Raw genomic sequence first — 25,156 nt, 5'->3', positions numbered from 1 at the left:
TCCTCTAAAGGGGGGGGGTGATGGTATCAAACAATTTTGGTATCGATGTCAATAGAGGGGGAGACAAGTCTAATGGAGCTAATGGATCTAACCTAGTCTGGAAAGGCCTGCCAGAAGAGATCCCTCTTAATAGCCTTTTAAAAGGCTTCCAAGGTGGTAATATGGCGGATCTCGTCCGGCAGGTCGTTCCAGAGCCTGGGAGCGGCTGATGAGAAGGTCCTCTGGGTCACCGCTGAAAGTCTGGTCTTCTTATGTTGTAGCAGATTCTTATCAGAGGACCTGAGTGTGTGGGGTGGATTGTATGGGAGGAGGCGCTCCCACAGTAACCATGTAGGGCTTTAAAGGTTAGAACCAACACCTTGTATCTTACCTGGAAACTGATAGGCAGCCAGTGGCGAGATTTTAGAACCGGTGTAACATGGGCAGTTCTGGATTTGCCCGTGACCAGCCTGGCTGCCATGTTTTGTACCAATTGAAGCTTCTAAACTTGGCACGAGGGTAGCCCCATGTAGAGCGCGTTGCAGGAGTCGGTAGAGGGCCTTCTTTGTGGCTGCCCTAGAGTTTGGAACTCCCTCACTTCTGCCATTAAGTGAAAACATCCCTATTCCAACAGTCTTTCAGGAATTAACTGCAATGGACATTGAGTGGTGTGTGTGTGTGTATTCAAATTTTAGTTTTCTGGTTTTAATAATTTGTAAACTGTCTTGAGTCTTAATATTGGGGAAGAGGTGGAATATAAAAGTTGTACCAGTAGTTAGTCACATACTATAGAAGAGTCTAGAACAGTTGTGTGTTTGTGTGTGTGTGTGTCTATTCAGTATTTATTGATTAGCCCTTAGGCCATCTCAAAGTACCACAAGACTAAATAAAACTCTGTATCAAACATACAAATATAAAGTAATGGCAAACAGAGTGTAGTTAAGTGGGTCCCAGCATGTCTCCACGTAACCTATTGGTTTGGGATCTAAGGTAACAGTTTAATACAGAGTTGGACCAAAGACCTCTCCACACCTCACAGAACATGCTGAGGCTTGAACGTTGGACCTTTCTGAATGCAAAGCATTTGGCAAGGAAGTGTATATGAGGAAAATATATATACTGCTATCAGAGTGATAGCAGTAAAATTTATTAGTCCTCTTATATCTTCCTGTTGGAAGATAAATATGAGCCATTAATTTTCAGATATTTCTACGAGGAATTATTGTATCTTGGTCTCAGAATGCAATCATGAAAGAGAACATCTTCATGAATAAAAAGCAGTTGTCTGCTTTTGCATTCATTTGGCAATAAGTGTTCCACTTATTTCTATAGTTTTTTTGACTACAATAGACCTTCAGAGTAAAGATGGGCAACTTGTGGCCCTCCAGATATTATTGAACTACAATTCCCGTTATCTTTGCCAGTGACTATGCTGGCAGGCTTATGGGAGTTGTAAGTTGCCTACTCCCGATTGTGTGGTTCATATACCCTATGTGACATGGCACTGACCTGGGGAGAATCCTGGTAGTGAACTGAAATAGAAGAAAAGTCACTATGGAGAAAAGATATCTTTCATTTCTGGAACAACATCAGACCATGATTGACACCATGAGATTGACTGTAATGGATTTTTGAAGATCACTTCCAGAACTCATGAACAAATGTGTTATGATTCCTCTCCTTGCGTCTGAAGCTGGGCATTTGAGTCTTAACACAAATATCAACAATCTTCCTTATTTGCAAGAGGTCCTTTTGTACACTAGTTGGCATTAAGATGGATTTCCCCTTCCCCATTCCAGGATGTAAACGAATAGAAAGTAGTAGCAAATAGAGCAAGTAAACATGCCCAGGTTGGAGTGACACTGTCATGTAAGTAAGGACTCATAATTGCAATGATTTCCTGTTTTGTCCTTTCAATTTACTTCTTAAAAGTAAAAACCGCAAAGCACAGCCTATTAAAATGTGGTGGGGACTTAGGTGATATGATAGCCGTGTTTAAATACTTGAAGGGATGTCATATGGAGGAGGGAGCAAGCTTGTTTTCTGCTGCTCCAGAGAACAGGACCCGGAACAATGGATGCAAGCTCCAGGAAAAGAGATTCCTCCTAAACATTAGGAGGAACCTACTGACAGTAAGGGCTGTTTGACAGTGGAACACACTCCTTCCTTGGAGGTCTTTAAACAGAGGCTGGATGGCCATCTGTCGGGGATGCTTTGATTGAGAGTTCCTGCATGGCAGAATAGGGTTGGATGGCCCTTCTAGGGGTCTCTTCCAACTCTATGATTTTAACTCTATGGATACATTTACACTGTAGAAATAATGCAATTTGACAGCACTTTAAGTGCTGTAGCTCCATACTATGAAGTTCTGGGATTTGTAGTTTTACAAGGTCTTTAGCCTTTTCTGCCAAAGAGTGCCTCACAAAACTACAAATCCCAGGATTTTTTTAGAATGGCACTATGGCAGTGTAGATGTACCCTAAGTGAGATCATACACAAGTTGTCTGAGAGATTACTCCCTTTTGGGTAATAGGGAAATGTCCCATTGTTCAGTTATTCAGGAATTTTGCTGGTTGCGTATGTTGTTTATGCCATAGTATTGCCATTACATTTCACAAACATTTCTAAGGTTTCTGTATGGTGTGACATGTGAACAGGTCAATGTGAGGAGGCACCATGAGTTACCACACCTTAGTGACAGCATTGTACACTCCGTTGACTTAGGAGTTGAGGAGGGGGACAGAGGTTTCATACACACTGCAGAAATAATGCAGTTTGACATTATGGAATTCCGGGATTTGTAGTTTTGCAATATCTAGCCTTCTCTGCCAGAGCACACAGGTGGCGCACCAAACTACAAATCCCAGAATTCCATAACATTGAGCCATGGCAGTTAAAGTGATATCAAACTGCATTATTACTGCAGTGCAGCTGCAGCGTAGAGGCTTGGCTGAGTTCCTAAATTCATTACATAAGTTTCAGGGTTTCTCTGCTTAAAATAATAGTTTTTCTCCATTATTCTTGTATTCTTCTTCATTAATAACGTTTGCCTTTTGTTGCCTGGTCGTGCCCTTTGACCACACTTTCATGGAGCTCAGCTATATGTGTCCTGGTTTTCATCTGTGAAATGCTGGAGGACATGCTTTCAATAATGACCACAGAGGGCTTACATAAATTCAACCTAGATCAGTGGTGGCGAACCTATGGCACGCGTGCCAGAGGTGGCACTCAGAGCCCTTTCTGTGGGCACATGCACCATTGTCCCAACACAGAGTTCACTAGAGTTTGTCACTAGAAAGCCAGAGGGACACGGCACTTTGCAATAAATAAGTGGATTTTGGGTTGCAGTTTGGGCACTCAGTCTCTAAAAGGTTCGCCATCACTGACCTAGATAATGGAATAGAAATAATAATAATAATAATAATAATAATAATAATAATAAATTTTATTTATATTTCCCCGCCTCTCCTTGCGGATTGAGGTGGGGTTACAACCCAATAAAAACATACAAATACAATCAGTAAAATCCAATCCAATACATCACTTCAGTAATAATAATAATAATAATAATAATAATAATAATAATATCAGATAAAAACTAATTTATCATAATACAATTTTATAACAGAATTACACAGAGTCATCAGTAAGGTTTAAAGGATGGATCCTAAACAGGGTCGGATGAATTTCCCATACTTTGGATCAAATATTGATCAGAACGGAGGCTGCCATCAAGAAATAAGAAGACTAGGGCGTTTATCAGACGGGGTCTTTGCAGCTCATATCCGGGGCGTCTGTGGATCGGGCGATTCGCATTCACGTGATAATGAGAATGTATTTTCATACCTGGTTGCTGTTCCATTGCCCTACCGAACTGACGGGGAATCGAATCGAAGGAAGTCACATGATACGGATTCAGGCAAAGCGGAGTGAGTGCACATTGTATTTCCACACCGGTGCATACCATGGGGATTCAACTATTCAAATTGGGACCCTTGCGTATGCCCAGTGGGGCCCTGAAGACATCCTGAACCTTTGCACTTCGGGGGTGAAGAAGTCAGCCTGGCTCCACTTTCACGGGAATGACAGCTTCCCCTTTATTCCTTCCATTTTCCCATCCCTGGCAGCCAAATTCAAAGGGCCCTCTGTGTCAGAGCCCCCATCCATTTCATCAACATCTACATCTATCCTCTTGCACACTGGGGAGATAATCCAGTTTAATTCCAGTTTAACTGTCCAGGCTCAGTGCTATGGAATTCTGGGAGTTCCATCTCTCCCTCCAGCCTCATGTTTCATTTCCTTCACATCTATAATCTCTGCATCTGCATCTGCATCTGCATTAGGAAATAATCTATTTCAAAAACATTAATAAACATCCTTATAGAGATCTTGTTGAACCTCTGAGACCATACATTTATGTTTATATGATTGTTTTTAGCTTTTATTTGTTAATGTCTCCCATTTTTCTTGAATGTCCTACATTTGGTGGTCCTCCTTTGCATTTAGTGCATGGGGTCACCCTGTTTGAATGTAACGCTTAGCTTGAACTTAATGGGCTGAACTTTACAAAGAACTCAGCCCAGGTGTGTTTAAGAGTAAACACTAAAAGTGGGCAGGCAAACTTCCTTTTGTTTTATTTTTCCTGGTGCACATGGAAACATTGAAACTTTCACAGAGAAGCAAAAGGTGCAACTTTCACTTTGCTCAGATGTATTGGATTGGGAAAGCTGATACCCATTAAAGGAAGGGAAGGGGAAAACCTAAACTCAAGACAACATCTGAGAGTAGCTTCCTTCTATCAAGCCAGATGGCTGAGCTAAAGCAGCTGGATTCTTTTCAAGTATGTAGTGCATTGTATTTCATACCTGCTGCTTTGGGACAGGTCCTTTGGTGTGTGTTCTGTGGCTGAAAAGCACACCTGGGACAATGCTGGGTAGTGCGGCCTTGCAGATGCTGCTTGTCATTGGCTATGCTGGTTAGACATCATCATCCAATGTCAGGAGGGCCTTATTTTGCTCACACCTGGTTTAGGAGGTAGCATAGTGTTTGTAAGTGTTTTGGCTTTCTGTCGAAACATGTTTTGAATCAAAGCAATATTGATGAATGGATGACAAAATGTTTCCTGTTACTGCGCTTATCTGTCTTATGTTTTTGTTGCGTGTCTTCAAGTTGTTTCTGACTTATGGCAACCCTAAGAGATTATTTTCATGATTTTTTTTGGCAAGATTTGTTCAGAGAGGTTTTGGTATTGCCTTCCCTGAGGCCGAGAGAGTGTGATTTGTCCAAGGTCACCCAGTGGGTTTCATGGCCAAGCCAGGACTCGAACCCTGGTCTCCAGAGTCACTGTCCAACACTCAAAACCACTATGCCGCGCTGGTTTTCTATCTATCTTATAGCCTCCTGAATTAAAATGTATACTTATCTGTATTTTTCCTGTTGCTTTGTGTCTTTCATCTTATTATTAACTAAATTCTCATCACAAAGTTTTTTTTACTTCCATTAACATTTCCAGAATTTCATAGAAGTATTTTTGGTGGAGAAGTATGTATATGTTTTTTAAAACCCTATTTTACAACCCAGCTGCTTAGACTTATATATGTATTTGTGGCGCTTCAGCTGCAGAGGACATTACACATACCCTGTTTGATTGTTGTCTATGTGATAAGGAGAGATCCCATTACTTACAACCATTTTTGGTTAACATGGCCAACTGGGATCCCACTGTCAAATGGTCCCATCTCCTTTCTGGGGAGGCTTTACACCTAGTGTGAGGTATTGCAAAATTTATTGTAAAAGCTGTGGAAGTGGGAAAACAGGACATCCATAAACTCATTTTGGTGTATCAGTTAACAGACAAGGCCAGTTATAGTTACACAGTTATACTGTGATATTGAAGATGGATTTAAACCCCCCCCCCCAAAAAAAAAAAAAAATCTTAGGAAACATAGTTTTCTGTGGGTTTTCCAGGCTATGTGGCCGCATTCTGGAAGAATTTATTCCTGATGTTTCTCCTGCATCTGTGGCTGGCATCTTCAGAGGGTTAGGAAACACTTGCATAGTTACTTTGCCTCATGTTGGTTTTGAAAATACTCTTCCTTATTTCCTTATCTGCTTGCAAAATTGGCTCCTTTGAACTTAGTACATTTTAGATATTCTGGGATTTTGTTTGGAATCTGTGATACTTTAATAATCATGGGATTGCTGTCTGTTTATTGCACAGTTCAAGTGACCTGTGCAGTGGGAAAATGCAGTTCCATTACGGCCCAGCTGTTTGAATGTCTTCCTGGAATATGAGATTCCTAATATACCCTCTTCTTCATTTTCTAGGTGACTGACAGTAGTCGCCATGAGAGCAAAAGCCACAGGACGGTACTTCATCTGCTGATAAAAATGATCAACAAGTCTCGTAAGTTCAAGTCCTGTGACTTGTCACCTCAAATTCTTCAAACATTATAATTGTCTGAAAACCAGTCTACATGTGTTGTATGGAATAGGAATCAAGAGGGGTTTAAATCTGCCATTCAAACCCTAATTTTGTTGTTTTATGCCTTCAAGTAATTTCTGATTTATAGCAATCCTAAGGTGATTCTATCATGGGGTTTTCTTGGCAAGATTTGTTCAGAGGAGGCTTGCCATTGCCTTCCTCTGAGGCTGAGATATTGTGACTACCCAGTGGGTTTCATGACTGAGTGGAATTTGAACTCTTATCTCCCAGTCATAGGACAACACTCAAACCACTGCACCATGTTGTTTCTCTTCTCAAATTACAATTACTAGTGAGTAATCTTGATAGAGAAAACCCTGAACAGTGGGATTTGCTTTACTGTGTTCTCTTTTTTAATCAGTGTAATGGATTTTAAGCTTGCCTTTGTACTTTCATCTTTGACCTTCTGTAGTAATTGTCCCAAGTGTGTGATGTTTTCCGCTAGTAATATGGTGTCATCTGCATATCTAAGATGATTGATATTCCTTCCATCTTCACTCCTCCTCTTCTGATTCTAAACTTGCTTTTCTTATGATATTTTCTGCATATGAGTTGAACAAATAGGGTGATGGAATGCATTGGGAATCATACTGTTTCTCCTAATTCTGCCATGAGTTGAGGTTGATTCTGGGGCAGTTAACAAGAACAAGAACAATGGATTTTAAATGATAATTTAAATCCCAATGGGAAAAAAATCTGGTCTATATTTATTTATTTATTTATTTATTTTAATGGTTTAAATTAAATTTATCTTTAGTATTTCATACATGTTCTTAATGATGTACAAACTGTCTTGGTGTGTAAACTATTGGGTTTAGACACTCCCCCATTCCTTTCTGCCATGTTCTTCTTTTATCTTCGTTTATATCAGGAAGGGAAGTTGGGAAGCTTCTTCTTTTCTTTAACTGTTTTATTATGTTGTCAGGACAAATTCTGGCCAGCATTGACACTATGGTGTAACTGTTTTCCAGTTGTTAATTTTGGGTTTTGTTTCTTTTTTAAAAAAAATGGTATAGGCTCAAGGCTACAAGATGTCCCTTTCAGTTTGTTTCCAGATGTGTAAGGCTTTCCAGACTTACATAGTGATTGTTAAACTGCATCCAATCCATGCTGAGAGGCAGTCTCCTTGTATCATATCAAATGTTTTGTAGAACAAAACTTGCTGTTGAAACAAGATTCAGTTCTGTTTCCAAATGATTCCTATGTTACAATCTAAATCAGGGTAGTCAACTGTGGGAAGCTCTTGGGCTGCATCAGCCCCTCGAAACTCTTGGAGGGCTCCAGACGCTTCTCTGTAACCCCCTGAACCTAAACCAAGGCCTCTACTGAACGTAAAATGGCACAGATTGACCCAAACATGTCAAAAATACCTCTGTCTAAAGGTTGTTTGGAGGCACTTTGTAGGAAAAATGCAGCAAAAATTTGAAACATTTTTCCTCCAAAAGTCTCCAAAAACCTTTTAGGTAGAGGCATTGTTTGCAAGACTGAATGTACACCCCTCAAATATGACCAGGGACAGAAATTCACAGACCCCATTTTTGAATCGTGTGTGTCACTGTGATCAAGCTCCAGATGTTTTCCATCATATTGTATTGCTTTGTCCATTGTATATAATTCAGAGGGAAAAAGTGTTAAGAAGGTTATCGGAAATGAGTATCTGTTTGGATGGGGTATCAGTGGAATATTTATTGGAAGATCGGAATCTGCATTTAACCAGGCTAATGGCCAATTTTCTGGTGGAGGCAACAAGATTATGGCTTGAATTTTAATAAAGATCCTGAAGTTTTATTGTAAATGTATGTTGTTGCTGTATGCCTAATAAAGGTTGCCTGACTGACTGACTAGAGGCATTTTGTCATGTTTTGGGGTCTATCTGGGTTCAGGAGAGGCCTTTTTAAACAATAGGAAGTGACTGGAAATTCTGTGAACTTCCTGGTTTTATTTTTTGGAGAGGAGTGGGAAAAGGCTCCCCAAACCCCATAGAAGCTTTTGGGGCACTTTTTGACCCCTGGAGGCCACATGCAAATCCCCACATGTATGCTGCACTTTGCCCAGAACTGCTCTACATTATAAATTTCTCCCACTTCTGTACCAGCAAATGTGCTCTTTTGCAGGTGGAACAACTCACTACTAACAGCATGCCTTCTCTTTGTTCAGGATGGAAGATCCTTGGAGTACTAGCTGTATTTGGAGTGATGGTGTGGTATACAATATCCCGGGAAGAAAGGTACATACAGCTGTGAGTGTATTTCTTTAAAACAAAAATTAAGAGGGCAAATGTTTTACTGCTGACTCTACTGGTAGCCATGTGCTTTGGGCACAACTGTATGTTATGTTAGCCGCAGTTTTACAGAATGATTGCTCAAACTGGATCCCTTCCTTTTGATAAGAGCTAGTTTGAAATATGGTCCTAGTTCAGATTAAGAACATATTCTACATCAGGATGCTGTGGTCATTGCATTTCCATCAAAATAAAAGTGGCCAGTTTTGGGTTTTTTTAAAGTGTAAATAATATAACATGTAGTTTGGCTCTTTGACCTGAAGAGATCCAGGCTTTGCTTACCCATGAGCTTTTATACTGTATCTTGGGACCCATTTACACAGATGCAATATGCCTATCAAAATAGTCAGATGGATAGAGCTCCAAGGTTATCATGTGTAAGGTCATGTTTCTCCTCATCACCCATTTCCTTAATGGCAGACATATGCTCCCTCACAATGTTAGATATCCATATTTCCCCATTTATTTGATTAATGTATTTCAGTCCTTCAGTAGCCATTTCCAGGATAGTTTACGTCAGTGGTTTCCAAACTTTGGTCCTCCAGATATTTTGGACTTCAGGTCCCAGAATTTCTGACAGTAGACCAAGCTGGGAGTTGAAGTCCAGAACACCTGGACCAAAGTTTGGGAATCACTGCCATGGCCAGCCAGGCTGAGGACTCAGAGGACTTAGAGGAGGAGGCTGAACCAGGCCCTAGCTCTGTGATGCAGAGCCTGTGACTCAGGAGCCCAGCCTTTCCCCAGCAGAGATTCCAGGCTTGGGAGACATAGAGGAGCAGGATGAAGTCGTACGTACCTTCAGCCAGAGAAGGACAGAAAGGGCATGCCTCCGTTGATCCAGGGGATTGTATGAGAAACGCTCAGCAATCACTAAGCACCTGTGATTAGGAACTGGGCTAGTATAAACAGCTGCAAGACGCTGAGCTTCTTTGTTAGAGCCTATCTGCGTTCCCTGGCAAAAGCATCTTGCTCTTGACTCCCTTGGACTTTGTTGCCTGAAACCTTGCCTCCTGAATTGACCTGGAGCTCTTGACCCCAGACTTGATTTGCTGACCTGCTCTCTGGAATCCTGGACCCTTGGCTTGCCTCTGACTCTGCTCTATTGGACATTGGATTGGTACTATGATACTGGACTTGGTTTCTTGCTGCTGCAAAGCCTTGTATTCTTTATCAGCAGTTCCGTTGGCTGCTTCCTGGACAATCACTGGTTTACAACAATAAAGAAAACATAATTTAGTGAAACAGCTTCACTGGCTACCAGTCCATTTACAGGTTATGACCTATAGACCCCTATACATCTTGAGTCCAGACTATTTGCAAGACCTGTCTCTGTGAGAACCTGGAACCTTCAGATCAATGATCCACAATGAACTTACTGAATAAACAATAAAAGTTTATTGTAAGAACAAGGAAGAAGTGCTCTAGAACACTTTTTTGCAGAATCTGAAAAGCAAGCCTCAAACAGCCAAGATAAACCCACATAGCCCCCACCTTTTTTCCTTTTGCCACCAGTCACACCACACCCCCATCAGCCAGTTGCCATGAGAACTTAACACCTTAACCTTGAGCTCCTAGCATCTTCCCAACCCATTATCTCTCTGGCTTTGCAACCCCCTAGCAGGCCCCAGCGAAAGCTAGCTAAGACACTACAATATTCTACTACACAATCCAACCCCCCCCCCCCACCAATTAAGACAGAACTACTACCTAAAGCAATATTCTATAATCAACCTAAACAGTGAATACATACTTATATGAACTGGAGAGTGTTGATAGCAATTGGCTTTGGAGTTCTGACAGTCTCTCTATGAACCTGCCCAAATTTTAAGATCTTTGAAGGAAGGGCTTTTCTCAGTCCTATTGCCATCACAAGTACATTTGCTAAGGGCATGAGAAAGAGCCTTCCCAGTGGCTGCTCCCAGGGTCAGTTCAGGGAAAGACCTTTCTATACAGGCAATCCTTGGGCTAATAATTCATGTGGCAGATGGAGTTATGATGTGTTTTAATTGTTTTTGTCCCATATGGCAGATTGTTTTTAACCAAACTATAGTTTTCAGCTTTGTACATATATTTATTCTTTTACCTGTATCCTGTTTATAATTGCTTTGTAAGCTATCTTGAATGCATCTGAGGAAGTGGACTGTAGTCTGCGAAAGCTCATGCTGCCAATTTCTTTCTTAATAAATTTAATAATAAATTTTATTTTTATACCACCTTTCCAGAAGATCAAAGCGGTGTACACAAAATTTAAAACCAGTTACAAACACATCATAAAATAGATAAAACCAATAACACAATATACAATATACAAATCTAAAAAAATAATTCGAAAGGGTGAGGCAGAAGGTTGATGGAATCAAAATACACAACTTCATTTTCCAAAGGGGAAGGCTTGACAGAAGAGGAAAGTTTTTAGCCTCTTTTTGAATGTTTCTAGGGGGGTGATCAGGCAGAGTTCCTTGGGAAGACTGTTCCAGATTTGTGGGGCCGCTACTGAGAAGGTCCTCTGGGATGTAGTAGCATATTTAGATGATGGAATTTCTAGCAAGTTTTTCCCGGTTGTTCTGAGTGTGCGGGGCGGATTATATGGGGAGATGTGGTCCCTCAAGTAATTCGGGCCCAAGCCATGTAGGGCTTTTATAGGTAATAACCAACACCTTGTATAGCACTCGGAAGCAAATAGGCAGCCAGTGCAGATCTTTCAGAATAGGTGTTATATGGTCAAACCTGGAAACACCAGTGACCAATCTGGCTGCCATGTTTTGTACTAGCTGAAGCTTCCAGGCTTGGTACAAGGGTTGCCCCATGTAGAGCGCATTACAGAAATCTAAGTGAGAGGTTACCAGAGCTTGTACCACAGTTTCAAGGTCCCTTTCGCCCAGGTAGGGTCGTAGCTGGCGTATCAACCGAAGTTGATAGCAAGCACTTCTGACCGTCGCATCTACTTGAGATGTCAACTGCAGGGATGAATCCAGAAGTACTCCTAGACTGTGAACTTCGTCCTTCAGGGGAAGTGTGACCCCGTCCAGGACAGGTGGACAAATTTCCTTCCCTGGACCTGGGGAACCTATCACAAGTACTTCCTTTTTCTCTGGATTCAAACTGAGTTTGTTTTCCCTCATCCAGCCCATTACCGACTCCAGGCAGGCGTTCAGAGGAGAGACACCATCTTTAGTCACTGCATCAGTCGGGGACACAGAGAAACATATTTGGGTGTCATCAGCATACTGATAACACCACACCCCGTGTCTCCGGATGATCTCTCCCAGCGGTTTCATGTAAATGTTAAACAAAGTGGGGGACAAAATAGCTCCCTGAGGGACCCCAGATGTTAGTTCCCTCTTAGAGGAGCAAGTGTCCCCCAGCTGCACCATCTGGAATATTCCTGAGAGGTAGGAATGGAATCACTGGAACGCAGTGCCCCCGATGCCCAACTCCCTCAGGCGTTCCAGAAGGATACCATGGTCTATGGCAGGGGTTGGCAACCCCTGGCCCGTGGGCCAGATGTGGCCCGCGGAGGCGGCAGGACCGGCCCCAGCCTGGTCCTGCTGCTGCCGCTGCCACCTCCTCCTCCTCCTGGGCCGCTTGACCGCGCTGCCCTTCTCTTCCTCCACCATGCGGGGCAGAGGAGGCAAAGGGGGAAGCCCCGTGCCGCCCACCCTGCCTCCCCGTGCCGCCCCGCGCCGCCTTCCCCGCCTCCCCGCGCAGGCCCATGCCACCCTCCCCGCCTCCCCGTGCGGGCCCACGCTGCCCTCCCCGCCTCCCCGTGCAGGCCCACGCTGCCCTCCCTGCCTCCCTGTGCTGGCCCGTGCCACCCACCTCCTTCTCCTCTGCCTTCTCCACCCCGCCCCCCAGGCCGCGTGGTGCATGGAGGAGGGGGGAGGAGGAAGAAGAGGGGGAGGAGGAGGGGGGAGCAGAAGGAGGAGGAGGAAGAGGAGGAAGGAAGAGGTGGTGAGTGGCCAGAGGCCTCAAGGTTTTGTAAATTTTTATTTTGGGTGCTTTTAATGCTAACAAGTCTCCCTTGGTTTGACAGTGATAGTGTGGTGGTGATGATGATGATGATGATGATGATGATGAGAGTCAGCTTGAGAGGCATGCAGGCACTGTTTCTTAAGCCGAGAGAGTGTCACCTTCCAAAGTGTGTTTTGGGTGCTTTCAATGCTAACAAGTCTCCCTTGTTTTGACAGTGATAGTGTGGTGGTGGTGATGATGATGATGATATGAGTCAGCTTGAGAGGCATGCACGCACTGTTTCTGAAGCCAAGAGAGTGTGACTTTCCAAAGTGCCTTTTCTGTGTGTTTTTGGTTCTTTAATGGTGATATTGATATCAGCAAGCCTCTGAGGCAAGGCCAATGTAAATTGCTGTGATTTTTACAAACTCATGCGCAGTGAAGAAAAACCAAAGTCCCTTGACCAAGTACACACTTCTGAGAAGTACACTTGGTGCAAGAACTGTGAAACCACCTTGACATGTTCAATATGCATGGCCATGTGAACCCATGTTCAGTGTGAAACACAAAGAGTTTGGTTATGCAATAAGCCTCTGAAATATGCAAGAGGCCATCTTAAGTAAAGCCATGTTCAATGCCCAAATGTGCTGTTTGGAATGGGGGTAGGGGGGGTTGGCCAGAAAGGGAAGTCCATTTCTGCCATCTGTCTAGGAATAATGCCCAAATGTCCTCCATTTTGATCATGCCTAAGAAACATGCATTTCTATTAACATTTTTAAAAAAGCATCAAATTTTTTCGCATGTCCTCCATTTTAAAAAATGTGTCCTACATTTGAAAATGTTGTCCTATATTATTTAATTATTTAATTATTTATTTTTTGGCTTTGGCCCCTCCCCCCGTTGTCTGGGGGACACCAACCCGGCCCCCGGCTCAAAAAGGTTGCCTACCCCTGGTCTATGATATCGAAAGCCGCTGAGATGTCCAATAGCACCAACAAGGTCACACTTCCCCTGTCGATGCTCAGACGGAGATCATCGACTAGGGCGACCATGGCAGTCTCAACTCCGTAACCCTCTCTGAAGCCAGTTTGAAATGGGTCCAGATAATCGGTTTCATCCAAGACAGCTTGGAGTTGGAAGGCAACCACTCTCTCGATCACCTTACCTAAAAATGGCAATAGTGAAACCGGCCTATAGTTGTTTCTTATCGGGGGTCCAGGGAGGGGGTTTTTTAGCAACGGTTTGACTGTTGCTAATTTTAAACTAGATGGAAATTTACCCTCCCTGAATGATGCATTGATTATGCATTGCAATAATGATGTTACAGCATCACCACCCTGTGCGGTCAGCCAGGAGGGACAGGGATCGAGAGAGCACGTCGATCGAGAGAGCACGTTCCAAGAAGCTTGTCCACTTCATCGGTATCAACAAACTCAAAATCATCCAGTTTAATGGAGTCCACGGAAGCTCTGGACACCACTTCTATTGTCTCTTTTGAAATGCCAGCGTTGAGATCAGCCCTTATCCGAGAGATTTTATCTGCGAAGAAGTTGTTAAAATCATCACAGTAGGCCTTAGTTGGTTCTAAAATAGGGTTCAGAGCGGGAGTAAGCTGAGTCAGCTCCCTAACCACCCTGAACAGCTCTGCTGGACGTGACTCTGCAGACGCAATATGTCCAGCATAGAAGGAGTTCTTTGCTGCACCTACTGCCACTCCATAAGACTTCAAAAGAGCCTGATGGAGTGTCTTGTCGGACAAGCGCTGGTGTCTCGGCCAGCTGCGCTCTAGTCGTTGCGTGGCCCGCTTCATTTCCCGGAGATCTTCCGTATACCAGGGTTTCTTATTAGAAGCGGGCCGGAAAGGACGCTTAGGAGCGATACTGTGTATAGCCCTGGAGAGATCATTATCCCAGATGTTAGTCAGGGCATCAACAGAATCGCTGTCAGATCCAACCATAAACCCCTCTAAGGCTTCTTGGAACCTTTTGGGTTCCATCAGCCTTTGAGGGTGGACCATCCTAATAGGTCCTCCACCCCAGGGGGGATTTGGGTAGTTGCCTTAAGTCAGACCTCGACCAGGAAATGGTCCGTCCGTGACAAGGCAGAGGTACTACATACCTCTGTCCACGGATTCTCCCAGTCCGTACTAAAGATGACATTGAGCGTATTACCTGCGCAATGCATTGGACCCGAGACTAACTGGGACAGGCCCATGGCCGTCATGGAAGCCATGAACTCCCGAGCTGCACCCGTCAGATTTTGTGAGCCGGCCTTGAAAGGGATGTTGAGGTCCCTAGAACAAGAAGTCTGGGAGACTCCAACACCAGTTCCGAGACCAGCTGTGTCAGCTCGGCTAGAGAGTCTGTTAGCCCACGGGGTGGACGGTAGACCAACAGGATCCCCAGACTGTCTCTAGCCTTCAGGGTCTTTCAGTTAGTCTCAAAGGTGCTACAAGATCTCTCTACATACTGCCTTGAATCCCATAAAAGGAGAAAGGCGGAATATAAATTAAATAAAGAAAAAGAAAATATTTTTTAAAAATCCCACAGGATGGGATTATAGTTTAGTAGAACACAGGCTGAGAAGATCCAGGTTCAATCCCTGGCAGCTCCAAGTTGGGCTAGAAAAGAACGCTGTTTGAAACTTTGGAGAGCCACCTCCAGTTAGTGTTGACAATACTGGGCTAGATGGACCAATGGCAGCTTCCCATGTTCACACAAAAGCAACACAAAAACACACAGTAAAACAATAAGGCTGTATTTACTTTCAGTCTTCCTTGCAAGCATTAAGGGAGATATGTACCTCTTCTCAAAGTCCAAAAATCTTTATTATAGTCATAGGCCAGTGTGCATCCCATCTTGCTTGCTCAAGACATCCCCTGTCTGTGCATAGCTACTTAACTTTTGGAAGAAACTTGTGGTTTTCGTTATTTTCATGCCATACTTGTCAGCTTCCAGAGGCGTCTTGCCAGCCACTGATGGAAATGTAAAAAGAATTAGCTTTGCTAAGACAATTCTCCCTGGTAGAAAATGGCATTTTGCACAGCACTGCTGATCCACTTTCAGATAAAACTGTGATGGATTAGTTGGGATTGGTAAATGGCATTCTCAAACCAAATTTCTCAATTCCCAGCTTGGATTGTGCCATTCTCCAAATGAAAACCACCCACTATTTGAGATTGTCTATGCAATTTCCGTAAGTGGAGCAGTCTAGGTTAATAAATGAACTACATAGTTATATTGTCCTCCCTTTGTTGTTTTTCTTGCAGTTTTGATTTTCACATTATGCAAGATGAAAAGATGACTTGTCCTCTGGGAGAAATAGAAAAGAAAGCTGCACAGCTCATAGCAAAGTGAGTAACTGTCTAGGCGTCTGTTGCAGAAAGAAACCTCTGTAGATCTCTTACTGTTTTTGTGCTTAGGAACAGGAAAAATGGGGTGAGATCAAACAAACATTGCTAAATAGAGATTCTGGTGGGTAAGGGTGGGTTGATGTAGAAGGCAGTAGCAGTCTCTGAGTGTAGAGAATGCCAGATTTGCATGATCTTCTCCTCTGCCTTCATTGCAGTTATACACGGGATCATCCACTATTTTTACAGCTAAAGGACTACTTCTGGGTAAAGACCCCCTCACTCTATGAGCTACCATATGGGACTAAGGGAACTGGTAAGCAAATCAGCCTTCTCTTTAAACACAGAGTTCCTGTCTTCATCTCTGTGTGTATGGTACACTCTTCCCTTCTCTTTCTGGGCTGGGAAGGGATTTGCACTCTGCTTTACTAATTATCCTTTGGGTTATTTTGTAACATAACAACGCTTCTTGGTCACAGAAATGTGAGCTTGACGTCCACTTTACTTTCCACTTACTTTCCCCTTATCTCTAATTATCCTTTCTATATTTCTTGCTGGTCTCACATCAAGCAGTATGCCAAGACAAAGGGGCGAAGACTATGACCAAGACTGCCCTGAAGGGGCGGCGTGACACTGCCCTTCAAAGAGCCAGGAGGGCACTGCAGCAACCGCACACCACAGCCCCACACTGCCATTTTGCTGCCACAAAAAAGAAGCAGCAAATTGCCACTCCTTTTTGGGGTGGCTGTTCCTGCCCCGCTGGGGCTTTGCAGTGGTGTGGCAGTACATGGCGTCTAAATGTCATGCTGCCAGGGTGCTATGAAGCTGGCACATGTGCAATCAGCCGTGCAGCTTCCTCGCAGTGTGGGGCAGTGCGCCGTTTGAACGCCACACCCACATGACGCTGTGAAGCTGCCATACTGTGCCTAACTGTACCGGCCCAGAATTATGTAGTTTCTTCAGTATTGAATCCTATATTATGGGGTGCCACCTCCGTTCTCTTTTAAAATAATTTTTAAAAAGGTTTTTTATTTATTAATATTTATTATATTTAATTATATCTCTTAATGTGATATAATTTGATTAGTCTTTCATAAAATCACTTGATGCTGCCTATTTATCCATAGCATACCCCCTCTCCACATTTATTCAAAGAGTTGTGGTTTCAAAGAGTCAACGTAGGCAAACTATGGCCCGGGGCAGACTACCCCAATAGGGCGGCCTGCCGGCGGCCTATTTCCCTCTGGAGGGACGCCGCAACCGCCAAACCACGCGGCATCCCTCTGGAGTAAAAAGAACCCAGAAAAAACAGGTTGTCTTTGAGTTGCTGGGCGTTTGTCACGAGTGCACCAATGGTGCACCTGTGATGTATGCGACACGCAGCTATGTGTATATGCTGCACGTCGCTTACATCAAAATGGCGGTGCCCATGTACACGGGACGCTGCCATTAGTACGCTGCCTCGCCGTCTAGGGTTAAGGTTCATGTGGTTGGTGTGCCATCTCTAACCCTAGAATCGGCGGTGGCATGGCGCTTTGGGACTGTCTGTCCCACGCCTACATTACATAGCATCTTACTCAAACTGTAAACAATAAGGCAGTGATAATAGTGTAAATTAGGAACAGCATTATGCCATGGTATGAATGTTGGACTAGGATTCCAGGAGACCAGGGTTTGAATCTCTGCTCAGCCATAGAAACTGACTGAGTGACCTAGGCCAAGTTGCACTCTCTTACTCTCGGAGGAATGCAGTGGCAAACCTCTTCTCACAAGTATACCACCAACACTCTGAGTAACTGGTGGATCACTCTGAAAAACGAGACATAACAAAAGTTTGATGTCAATAATTAATAATTCTCCCTTCCTGTAATTTAACAGATAAACAACAAAATTATTCTACAGCATTTCTTTTTTCAAAAATTCTTTGTTAAACAACTAAAAATAAATTTACAAATACACACTAAAATTGGTATGTTTAAAAAATACAGGGAAATAGACACCTACATAACAAAATCATACTGATTGATCGTTTCCACTATTTGACGGAACCAGTTAACCTTGACATCAATTGACTGATGGTTTTTGCTCCAGTAGGCCAAACTGTAAACTGGCACATTTCCTGTGGGCATGTGCTCAGCTTAATGGATCTTTCATAATCATTGCTATTGATTGGATGTTAACCAGTTTTAATAACACAAAGGACTGTATTTTACCTTCTAATCCCCATGTGAGTGACTGTCTAAACTGTCTGTATTTGCAATAAGCAGCTGGATTATTATCAATGCTTTCTATTTTCCCAAAGAATTAAACAAGGGAGAAATGTTCAAAATAAGCACAATTCAAGACTTTCTATGTAAAGAAAGAATATTACATGATCCTTGCCTCCCCGTCTCCTCCCCTCCCCTCCCACCATTATCTGAGACAGAACCACCATTGTCTACAAGGTTCACTTAATGCAGAGGTCATTATTTTGAAAAATGTAACAAATCATATCTAGTATCCCTCTATGTCTAGGTCTCATATTTCTCTTAATTTTCAACTCCAGTAGTATGGGACAAGACAAAAAACAAAATATACCATGTTTTGTTGCCTGTAGTTACAGAAGAATTGGTAATACAGTCTGCCCCCCACAAACCGTGGACTTGCCATCCATGGATTTAAGCATCCGCAGACAGCAAGCCCCATTGCCCCTAATTGCTGTGTGTGCATGCAGCGCCATTTAGAACCCAGGACCTGAGGTCCTGCAGTTTTTTTAATCCATGGGAGCTGGGTCCTGAATGGAACTCCGCAGATACTAAGTGCCAACTACAGTTTAATAATTTATTGGTGGTGTACAATAACTTGAAACCTTTTTGAAATTTATTAAATCACAGCTACAGCAAAGAACAAGAAATATTGATTTGATTTGCTAGCAATTTTGTCTTCAGGAAAGTGGTAAAAGAAAGAAAGAGATCACTTCTGATTAACTAGTTTCTCATGAACAGAAAATTCTGGTTGATGGAGTGAAAGTAATAGGGATCTTAAATGGGATTGACTAGTCATGATATGGAAGAAAAGGAAAGCTGAATATAGGAAATTATCAGACCGGGGGGGGGGGGGGAAGCTGGGGGTAAAAGGCATTCTCCTGGCAAAGTCGTGCGATCGCACTGAAGATTTTCAGACACCTCACGCTTATCCAGGACCTAACTCATGAAGATCCAGGAATGCTCCCCATTCATGGGGAAGTCCCAGGAATGGTTTCTGGCTGAAGCATTCCTGGATCTTCATATCTGCTTTCTTCACTGTCCAACTCTCACATCTGTACATGGTGATGGGGAATGCACTGCTTGTGCAATTCTCACTTTAGTGCTTAGTTGTATATTATATTATATTATATTATATTATATTATATTATTATCTTCATGGGTTAAGTCCTGGATAAGCACAATGGCGTCTGAAAATCTTCAGTGTGATTACACCACTTTGCCGGGAGTATGCCTTTTTCTTCCCCAATTTTCCCTTGTCTGATAGTCTCCATAATTAGACATGCATGTGGGACTAAAGCAGAGGTTCCCAACCTGGGGGTCGCGACCCCTTCTGGGGGGTCGCCAGGTTGGGAATTCCCCCTCTCCATCTCCCCGCGGGTGCCGGTGTTGGAGCAGGCATCGTGCGGGGAGAAGGGGAAGGGGGCGGGGCTTCCTCCTTTCCCTTCTCACTGCGAGTGCCCGCGCTGGCGCAGGCACGCACAAGGAGGAAGGGAATGGAGGCGGGGCCTCCTCCTCCTCTTTCCCTGCCTTCCCACGGGTGCAGGCACCCACAGGGAGGCAGGGAATGGGGGCGGGGGTCCCTCCTCTTTCCCTGCCTTCCCGCAGCTGCCAGACAGCCGCGGGGAGGCAGGGAAGGGGCGGGGGTCCCTCCTCCTCTTTCCCTGCCTTCCCACGGCTGCCAGAAAGCTGCAGGGAGGAAGGGACGGTGGGGGCTGCCTCCTCCTCTTCTCCCCGTGGCTGCCAGGCAACCATGGGGAGAAGGGGACGGGACTACAAGCCCCAGAGGCCTTTGTGGCCGGAAGTCCCGCCCCTTCTCCCCTGGTGGCCTCCCTAATTGGTTGGGAGGCTGGGAAGGGGCAGAACTTCCAGCCACAAAGCCTGCAGCCGAAAATCCCGCCCCTTCCTGGCCTCCCAACCTATCAGGGGGGCCAAGGGCGGGACTTTCATCCCCATTGGGGGTCGCGGCCCAACAAAGGTTGGGAACCGCTGGACTAAAGGAAAGCTAAAGACGCAAGGAGGGAGTTAGATGCATTTTTCTTAAAAGTGAAATAATGTTGGATTATAATGATTAACTGCTTCCCCCCATTGTTCCAGTATGTTCAAATTATACGAAAAGCAGACATTAAATATTAAGATCAACCTTATGATGGTATGATCTATTTTTCAGTGAAACTCAGAAATGGGTAGACTCTGATTTGTAAGTGGTTAGAAAGAAAAAAAAAATAGATGCCCAAATATCCAAGTAGTTTGTGGATGAGACATCTCCAAGCCTCCCTATCCTCCACGACTCTCCTTAGGCCTTGCAAATTCAGGCCCATAACCCCTCTGATTGAGTCTAACCCATCTGGCATGTGATCTTCTGCACTTTCTACTACCCTCCACCTTTCTTAGTATTATTGTCTTTTCTAATGAGTCGTGTCTTCTTGTGATGTGGCCAAAGTACAAAAGCCTCAGTTTGATCATCTCAGCTTTCTTCATGTCCATCTTTCACGTCTGTGCATGGTGATGGGGAATATCGTGGCCTGGATGCTTCTAACTTTAGCATTCATTTGTATATCTTCACTCTCTGGGTCCTTTCATAGCTGCCCTTCCCATTCCTAGTCTTCTTTTGATTTCTATGATTCTTCTACAGCAGTCTTCTATTCTAACAGTAGCCTCTTGTCCCAAGTACAGATTTTTCAACACGACTCTCAGATGTAGTGGCATTCCTGTGACCTTAAGAGCTGTCCATAGCTTTTTGTGAACTGTGCTGTCAAATGCTTTGCTATAGTCTATAAAGCACATGGTGCTTTCTCCCCTAGAATTCCTTTGTACGCTATATTAGCCATTATTTGGAGAATTTTGATCATAACTTTGCTTCCCTGGGAGATTAATGGTCCTATAATAGCTGCAGTCGTTTGTGTCTCCTTTTTTGTGAATGAGGATATATATTGATTGTTTCCCATCTGTTAGCCACCTTTTTGTTTTACATATTTGTTGACATATATTAGTTAGCACTAGAGTTGCTTCTGTCTGTGTGGATTGTAGCAGTTCAATTGGAATATCATCTGTTCCTGGTGATTTATTTTTCCCTATTTCTTTTATTGTAGATTCCACTTATATTTTCAGAATTCAGGTTTCATATTACTATGGTTCGTCATTGCATGTCTCATTATTTTTTTATCTCTTTTATACAACTTTCCTGTCGATTGTATCCAACATCTTTTTATTTCTTCTTGATCTTGTAATATGTTATTTTTCTTGCCATTGAGTATCCCAGACTTTGGTTTGAACTTCCCTTTCAGTTCTGGATTTTGTGGAAGAGGTCTCTCATTCTCCTCCCCCCCCCCATTTTCTTCTATTGCTCTGTATTGATTTTTATAATAGTTCTCTTCATCGTTGTGTACTAGTCATTGTACAGTAGTTTTACCACTTGCTAAAGTGCTACCAAATTGGAATGAAGTACACCCCAGTTCCTAACTAATTTTAGAATTCAAAATGCTTCCATATGTGCAAACCATATGTCTGCTTTTGAAATACACCCATCATTTAGAAATGCCATGTTCCTTCTTATGCTCTGTGCTGTCTTTCAGATTCAAACCCTCCCATGACAATACTTTCCATTCAGAGGAGAAACTGCTCTGCTGATTAGGTCTCTCTCTTCCCCCCCCCCCATTTTTTTTAGGTTGAAAGAGAAACAAGTTTCAAAGTGTAAGAGAAGATAATTTATGAACACTCAGCAATAAAACAGGGTAGTGGTTGTTAGCTGGCCTCAACTCAGCCTTGACTCATGGCAAACCTGTGGATGATACATCTCCACGACGCCCTGTCCTCCATCACTTTGCTCTTGTCCTCCAAATTCATGCCTTTAACCCTTCCTGATTGAGTCTGTTTGACTTTTTGGCTGCCCATGGCATCCTCAGTTCTGCATCACCACATCTCAAATGCATTGATTTTCTTCTTATCTGCTTTCTTCACTGTCCAACTCTCATATCTGTCCATGGTGATGGGGAATGCATTGCTTGTGCAATTCTCACTTTAGTGCTTAGTTGTATATCTTTACTTCTTAGGATCTTTTCTAGTTCTTTCATAGCTGCCCTCCCCATTCCTAGCCTTCTAATTTCTTGGCTGCAATCTCCATTCAGATCAATGTATGGCAAATCTTTACGTAGCTCCTACATAGTCATTATTTTTTCTTTGTGTTCAGCAGTAGACCTGTTTTTGCACTTCCTTCCTTAACCTTCCTTAATAGTTGTTCCAAGTCTGTGGTGTTTTCTGCTAGCAGTGTGGTGTCATCTGCATATCTTAGATTGTGGACATTCCTTCCTCCTATCTTCACTCTTCCTCCTTCTGTGTCCAAGCCTTTTCTTCGTAAGATGTTCTCTGCATACTGCAGTTGAAGAAAAAGGTGATAGAATGCCACCTTGCTTGACCCCTTTGCCATTTGGGAACCATTCTGTTTCTCCGTATTCTGCTCTAACAGTGGTCTCTTGCCCTAAGTATAGATTTCTCATCACACACTCAGATGTAGTGATACTTCCATGTTTTTAAGAGCCTTCCATAGTTTTTTGTGATCTATGCAGTCAAATGTTTTGCTACAGTCTATAAAGCATGTACTGTTGGTTGTTGTTGTTGTTAGAGCATTCTGTATCTGGAGTGTCACAACAGAGAAGGCTCTACAGTACATATCTATGAATTTTTTATGCTATCTATCATGCTTGGATTAATATTTACATGGTCTAAATAGGCAAATCTTTTATCACCTAGAATATCTCACTCAGCATATCATTGTGGTATGTCAGGACTCATTAGAAAAGACAACAATTTTTGGTAAAATGGCAGACATTAGGGAAAGAGGCAGACAACATTATAGGTGAACAAATGGAATCAAGTAAGTTATGGCTCTGAGCTTGCAAGACCTGAGCAGAGTAGTTTATAACAAGCTGACTTGGAGTCTGCTTATTCATAATGTCACTGAAAGCTGAATTTGATTTGATGGCAGATAACAAGAATATCTCCCTGTCCCAAGAAATTCAGTATTTTTTCTGTTCTGTTCTAATGTTTCAGCTATAATCTATTGAATTTAGCAGTTTTTGGAAGTTCTAGCCTCTCATAAACTCAGAAGAGTTTGGACTGAAAGAAAAGACAGGCCCGGTCCAGATGGGCCGGAAAGGACGCCCTCGTCACATGCGAGGGTCGCCTCAGGGCGGCACTTCCAGATGCCCCGCAGCCCTCGCACATGACGAGGGCATCAAAATGGCGGTGCCTTGTACAAATGGCGAGGCACTTGCACAATGGGTATGCCAGTGACGCACTGTGGCGCACTTGTTACGCTGCCATCGTGGTGTAGAAAGAACCCGCTTTTTGCGGGTTCTTTTTCCGCCGACGGGAAGTCCCGCTGTTTGGCGGCTGAGGCTTCCCTCCGGTGGAAAACCAGGTGCTGGCAGGCCGCCCTTTTTGGGCAGTATGTACCCTGCCACAGAAAGTTTTCTTTCAGAATACTCCTTGGCTTGTTTGCATGTTTGCATATGTGCTCAGTCTGCTCACTGTAGTTGGGGGAAAAACAAGCCACAATGAGAGCTGCATTCTGGTTCAGCTTTTTGGATCCATTTGAAGAGCCTCAGTCAGGTGTGTGTTTGCTTTCTTTTACCATGCACTGTGTTTTTTATGTCATAAGACATTCTGTTTAATAACAGTGTGCTAAAAGCAGTTATCTCTCTCTTACTGTTGCTAATACATGGCATGTGGGCTTCCCAGGGGCATCTGACTGGCCACATGATGCACATCTGACTTCTGTTATGTTCTTAATGTTTACCAATATCTATATTGACACAATATGGATCAGCCTCATTAATTGCTGCCTTTGTTCCTTTTTCCAGAGGAAATACTCCTCCGGCTCTTGGCTGTCACAAGTTACTCTCTTCCTGAAAGCGTACAAAGGTAATAAAAGTTCATCCATTCTGCTGTTCTTTTGAGATTTTTAAGCCTCAGCATCTCCAATTAAAATAGGGATGGGCAAAGTTTGGCACACTCCAAAGACGTTTTTGTGGTCCTCAAAACCTTCCAAATCACTACCATGATTTTTTTCTGCCCCAAAGAAGAGGAGGAACTGCTGCTCAAGAAAGACTCCAGGTGCAACAATTTACTTTTTCAGTAGGTTTCAAGGCCTCCCTGTACTGTTTAACATCAAGAGATCTCTTTTGAGATCCAGAGATGGACTTCTGGCCACTGTGTGTTTTTGGATATTCCATACAGTCCCCAGGGGATCCCAAAATATGACAGTAGCCCCTGAATCTGCCACAGTTGTTTTTCTGAGATAAAGCAACTCTGGGGTCATGAGTCAGAGTAGATGGTACTGAGCTGGATGAAGATCTCACCCATCAGAAGCAGTATCATCTCTTCTGTTTGTGATGTTTGAATGACATGGCTTGTGTATCCAATGCAGAAAAGTGCTTAGGCAGCATGGGATCGGGAGAAAACCAGGGTTTTATTATGTACATTTTTAAAAAGCTTCAAAACCTACAAAAATCCATCTCAGTGAGGACTAAGCATGCTTAGGAAGCATGAAATGCTGTCTTATTGGGGAGATGGAAAACTAGGGCAGGATGGAATTGAATATGGATGGCTGGAATTCTGACCAGGAAGATTCATTGTTTCATTTTTAAAAATGCAAATCTCTTCTAAACCTACTTACCTGTGTATATCCTAAGAATGGCAATTCTTTCAAACCTGAACACTGGAAATCTAGGATGCTGCCTCACTTCATGTCAGATTATGTGGCTACCTAGCCCTCTTATTGCCTAAAGTAGAGATGGGCACCGTGACTTTCTAGATGTTTTGGGACTATACTTCCCACAATCCCCCACCATTGGCTATGCTGGTTAGGA

At 43.3% G+C, this 25,156-nt stretch overlaps 1 protein-coding gene across 2 annotated transcripts in view; it reads left to right on the top strand.

Moving 5' to 3' along the window:
* Nucleotides 1–25,156, top strand: part of ST3GAL4 (ST3 beta-galactoside alpha-2,3-sialyltransferase 4) — a 221,493-nt gene that overhangs the window by 171,855 nt on the left and 24,482 nt on the right. Inside the window, exons 6-10 of one of the 2 annotated variants that reach the window (XM_089537772.1) lie at nucleotides 6,307–6,385; nucleotides 8,621–8,702; nucleotides 15,964–16,047; nucleotides 16,263–16,360; nucleotides 24,149–24,209. In XM_089537772.1, coding sequence (XP_089393898.1) covers nucleotides 6,307–6,385; nucleotides 8,621–8,702; nucleotides 15,964–16,047; nucleotides 16,263–16,360; nucleotides 24,149–24,209 — 404 coding nt within the window. The remainder of the gene's footprint in view (nucleotides 1–6,306; nucleotides 6,386–8,620; nucleotides 8,703–15,963; nucleotides 16,048–16,262; nucleotides 16,361–24,148; nucleotides 24,210–25,156) is intronic. The other variant, XM_089537773.1, reaches the window with a different exon arrangement.

Source organism: Sceloporus occidentalis, unplaced genomic scaffold, assembly GCF_023333645.1.
Source record: "Sceloporus occidentalis isolate IW3139 unplaced genomic scaffold, rSceOcc1.0.p SCAF_9, whole genome shotgun sequence".
In the NCBI taxonomy this organism is placed as follows: domain Eukaryota; kingdom Metazoa; phylum Chordata; class Lepidosauria; order Squamata; family Phrynosomatidae; genus Sceloporus; species Sceloporus occidentalis.
The sequence above is the reverse complement of the archived record's forward strand: the minus strand, read 5'-3'. Positions and strand labels throughout refer to the sequence as shown.